The sequence below is a fragment of the Limulus polyphemus genome, unplaced genomic scaffold, assembly GCF_000517525.1.
Source record: "Limulus polyphemus unplaced genomic scaffold, Limulus_polyphemus-2.1.2 Scaffold1999, whole genome shotgun sequence".
In the NCBI taxonomy this organism is placed as follows: domain Eukaryota; kingdom Metazoa; phylum Arthropoda; class Merostomata; order Xiphosura; family Limulidae; genus Limulus; species Limulus polyphemus.
Genome location: NW_013667609.1, coordinates 172,442 through 177,646, shown reverse-complemented (window position 1 = coordinate 177,646; position 5,205 = coordinate 172,442). Strand labels below are relative to the sequence as shown.

At 34.2% G+C, this 5,205-nt stretch overlaps 1 protein-coding gene across 7 annotated transcripts in view; it reads left to right on the top strand.

Moving 5' to 3' along the window:
• The window catches only part of LOC106465610 (ubiquitin-like domain-containing CTD phosphatase 1), a 53,102-nt gene that overhangs the window by 25,817 nt on the left and 22,080 nt on the right, over window positions 1-5,205 (top strand). For all 7 annotated transcript variants that reach the window (XM_022393541.1, XM_022393542.1, XM_022393537.1 and 4 more), the window contains one exon: window positions 1,400-1,536. In XM_022393541.1, the coding sequence (XP_022249249.1) occupies window positions 1,400-1,536 (137 nt within the window). The remainder of the gene's footprint in view (window positions 1-1,399; window positions 1,537-5,205) is intronic.

Below are 5,205 nucleotides of genomic sequence, written 5' to 3'. Positions count from 1 at the left end.
CTTGGGTTAGACTCAACAAGCATCTTCAGAGCATCAATATCAATTTTAACATGTCGGCTGCCATCACAGTTTTTAAGGCTAAAGTCACCTGAATGAAATTTGCTGAACCATCATTGACACTTATGAATACAAGAAGGGAAACAATGTCTCTGTGGCCACAAAGAATATCAAAGAAGTTTATGGAAATGTTTTGAATGTTCATGCCAAATGTGTATTTCATTGTGTGCCATCACTATAACGAATTAGAGTATGTTAAACTTTACACATTATATAGGCTACTCTAATGTGACATTTAGGTGGTTCGTTTAGCTATTATAAATGATGTATGGTTTTGGGGGGTTGGTTAATGAAATTGTTCCAAAATGCAACATTAATTTCTTGATGACCTAAAATGTATTTTCCAGAATTTAAAAATAAAGAAACTTTGCTAAAACTTTATTCTGTTTTAAAATGAAAGACTTACTATGAAAATTGTCCAAAATTTGATTAGTAATGCTAGCTATTCAAAGAATGAAAGTGGACATGAAATCAAATCCTTAAAATATATGAAAAATGATTGGAAAAAACTGATCATAGCTGAAATTTAAAAAATGCTTCATAGTAAAACTTTATAAAATGTTTTAGTTGTTTGAAATTCAGCCAGTTTTCTTTTAATATTTTTTCTAAATTATCATGGTCCTTTTCTCTTTGGTTTAACTTATTTCACTTGTACTTAAGTGTGAAACAAAATAAGGCAGGAGAAAAAATCAATCTGATTCAGACTATTGTGTGCAGAGAGAGATGATCATTAGTGCAGGCATTTTCAAGTAAAGTTTTATTCATCTGGCAAACAAGATGATGTATCGTGACCATTTGATATATTACATGTCAGAAATAAACAAATAAACAAAACATATAATAATTTAAAGTTCAGTATTTGATATTATATACAAACTTAAAACCAAAATTAATAAAGGAAAACATTCTGATACAAGTAAGAATGAAATTGATTGTGGTCTATCTATTACACCAGTTTTAAAGAAATAGACATATACTTGAATTATAGCCACATTATAATTTGTTATTAAAATTATATAGTAAGGTATTTTTGAACAGTGTTTATTTAGAAAGTACAATAGCATCATGCTTATTTGAATAGTTTTGGAATGAATACTTTTATCACCACTTTCCCCTTCTCCTCATTAGAAAATTTAATGCACACAATTTGTGATACAAAAAGACTCCTTAACTTTCTTCATTTCATGAACTTTTATTGTTGTTAGTTAATTGTGAATTTGCTTTTAATTATACATTTGGTTCATTGTCATTTCCAGTAATGCGAGATGGTTTAGTTAATGGCCACAAGTGTTCAAGTAAATTGTGGATTGAATCATTGTTTACAATTTTCCTTTTTCATCAGCTGCCACTAGTATGAAATGGATAGAAGTGAAAATGAAAGAATTGGGTGTAGCTTCAAATCCAAACTACAAAATCTTATTCTACCTGGATAGTGCTGCAATGATTAGTATCCATACTCCTAAGTATGGCCTCATTGACGTAAGTATACCATTAGAACATTTTATCATTGCTTATTAGTAAGTTTCACTAAAGGTCAATCTTACCCTCGAAATAATTTTTATGGAGAAAAGATTGAAATATGTTACATTTACAATATATTTGACTGACATTTCTTGTGCATGAATTTAATAAAATCATTTGATGACTCCAATGTTTTTAAAATGCAAAATAATTTATTGTATAAAGTTAAAAGCAAATATAAAACTAAGAAACTCTACATGTTTTGGTGAACATGCTCCACAATCTACAGGAGACAGGAAATTTCATTTATACACTTTAGTAAATGTACATACACAATTTACATATTGTACAGTGACATCATTTACAAAATTGATTTCCAGAAATTCACTTCCGTGGCACCAAGACCCAAATCTCTATTCAAAATAATTTTGTTTTTAGTAATTTCAAATGATTCTCTTATGTTTAATTCATTTTCTGGCTTAACTTCTTGAAGTATTTTTACATTATCCCAATCAATATTATGTGAAGTGTTTGCTACAAGTTCTGCCAAGGCCAATTCAGTAGTTTTTAATTTATCAACAGCATTTTTTGTGTTCTTTAATTCAATATTTCAAATTTTGATACAATATCTTACCTCCTTTCACAAAATGCTTTTCTCAATTAGTACTGCCCTATATCAGTGTAAGGTTTCAAGGCCCTCTTCTAGGCTTCTACCTCCTGCTTCTGCATATCCACATGTAAATGCTTATGCAGCAGCACATCATACCACTCAGTTGAAAGTAGGGTGGTAGCATTCTGTGGGTGTCGATGGCATATAGCACTTCCTACTATGGACCTGATATACAATTCCAGATGCTGCCAGGTTTTGGTTGTAGCTCTATGCTGTATATATATATATATATATGTGTGTGGGTGTGTGTGTATATCTGGGAGTTTGCTTTTTCCCACTGTGACATTCCTCCCTCCTCCGGATGTACATTACTGGTGGGTCTGGTGTTGTTTGGAGACGGCCAGTCACAATTAGAATCATGTTGATGGTACAATGCCCATCCTATTGCGACCTGATGTACAATTCCAGATACTGCTAGGTTTTGGTTGCAGCACTCTGCCGTGTCATGACTATATATATTGCAGTTTGATCCTCAGGCTGAGACGTTCCTCCTACCTACCATTCTCTGGAGGATGAGGTTCCCAGGGGTCAGGAGTTGGTTGGAGATAGTCCAGCAAAGTAAGTATTCAAATGTTCTCGCCAATAACCCTTTTCCTTCCATGGACTGGATGAAAAATGCCCAATGCTGTTGGATTTTGGACTAGAGGTGCACCCCAGGTTTGCAGTCCCTATACTGTCTGCTGGTTGCTGGTTCCCAGCAGATCTGATATTGGTTGTAGCTGAATGCAGCACATGTGTTCCCATTTGTACAGCCTGGTATCCTACTCCTACTGAAGACAGGAAGAACCATACCCAATGCTGCCAGGTTTTGAACCTGGAGACATCATCCCACTAGGACTTTCCTCCTTCCTACCATCTGCTGGATGTTGGTTCATGGTGGATTAAGTGTTGGTTGTGTTGGAAATCTATGAAAGTGAAGGCAAACTTTTGTATGGAAGCTATTCTTCTACCAATTGTTATTTCGAGGTAAAGAGGTAAGTGATCCTCTGCCTACCGCAGAACTGGTGTACAATTCCATATACCACCAGATGTTGAATGAGGTTATACTACCACTATGGTCTTTTGTGCCCTAGCCACTCGACACCCAGGGTTCCCATTAATCAGTAATACATATTATGGGATTCCTTCATAATATGATATCTTACCTCATCTAACAAAACAGCTAGAATCCCACACTCAGCTGGCGGAGAGCTGGTGAAAAAATGATCCCCCTTTAGGAAGTGACATAGAGAGACCATGAGGTGTAAAACCAACAAAGAAAATATGACGCCTCAGTGGGAGACTGCACCACATCTGATCTAGATATACTCTTCTTTCTTTTATGACTGTGTCATGAAAAACATGAAAAAAAGGAGGAAAAACATGAAAATTTGTTTGTTTGTTTGAAATTAAGCACAAAGCTACACAACGGGCTATCTGTGCTCTGCCCACCACGGGTATCGAAATCCTATTTCTAGCATTGTAAGTCCACAGCCATACTGCTGTGCCACTGGGGGGCAAAACGGAAGTTAACATTTTCCTAAACTGAAAATGTATTTCTGATATATATACTTACCTCTTCTCACACTTCCCACCCAGCCTCCCCACTTCTAGTGATATGGGGTGTAGGTCTTCTGACCAATCTTGAAGTGGTTAACAAGTGGAAATGTGGAGAGTGCGCTGATTATAATAGAGGTTGGGTCATGCTCCTATTCATGGGGAGCTGCTGCATAATCATTTATGTGTGGATATGCAGAAGTGGGAGGAGGAAGGATAGTGGTGAACACTGAAAATTTGTGCCAATAGAGGGTAGTGCTAATCGAGAAAAGCTATTTTGCGAGCAGAGGAAAGTATCTATTGGAAATACATTTTCAGTTTAGGAAAATGTTAATTTTCTACTTGTCTGTCTGATGTAACCTAAACTACAACTACAAGAGATTTTATATATTCCCCATCTACCCTTCAATTTAATCTTTAAAGAAATGAAATCAAAATTGGCAGCCAAACTGGTAGCTACACTTAGCATTAACCCTTTCATGATGGGTCACAGGTGAAAGACCATGTCATCTTGTTTGTTGACTCGCATTAAAAATTTTATTGAACTACTATTTTATGAATTTATGTCAGTAAGTTTGGTATTAAACTGCAGATTATAATTCAAATTTTAGAACTTTACATTATTCAATTTCTTAATTTAAAAATAAATATAAAAAACACAGATAAACATCGATTTTTCTGTGTCATGTGGTATGTTGAATGCAGCACAGGTTCAAATTAGATGTTTGTGAAGTCAAAATACTAAGTCTATAGTTTCGTACAAATTAGAAACTCAAATTGGAAATATTGACAAGCTAGAATATAAAATAAAAAGTTATTATCTTATCTATTTCCCAATATATTGCTCATGTAATAAATCAAACACAGTGGCACACTGCCTACCTCTTTTCATTTTTGGAAATGCCCCCTTATATACACTTACTTCTATATATGGCATGAATAACCAATCAGAAGCTCAGAATTTCACCCTAGTGGTTTTCTCAGCCTTTTCAACGTAGCTAGTACCATTTCTTTCTTTTGAACCAAGATTTCAATGAGGTAGGTTGTGTCTTTAGTCTGCTTGAAATTTCATATTTTTTAGACCTAGTTACAGCTTGGTTACTAAGCTTCATAAATTACAGTACAATTCTGTGGCATTGATGTAGTAATTTATGATTTTTTTAGTTATTCAAAAATATATATATAAAACCTAAACCTCCACGTGCAAAATCTTTAAGGGTTTAGCAACGTACGACAAGCAGCAACCGAGTACAAAGGTCGTAACTAGAAGAGATAATTGTTTGCTTTATTTCTTTAGTTACTGTTCTATGTTTTAGGAAAAATAACTTTAAGAACTTATTTCAAAATAGCAATAATATATATACATATGTAATGTATAATAATTGAAATGTGGCTGTAAATTACAAAATACTAGTCGACTAAAACACAGCCAAGACAAGTTACTTTGTACAGACCAAAGGTCAGTTTTATGTTATTTCATA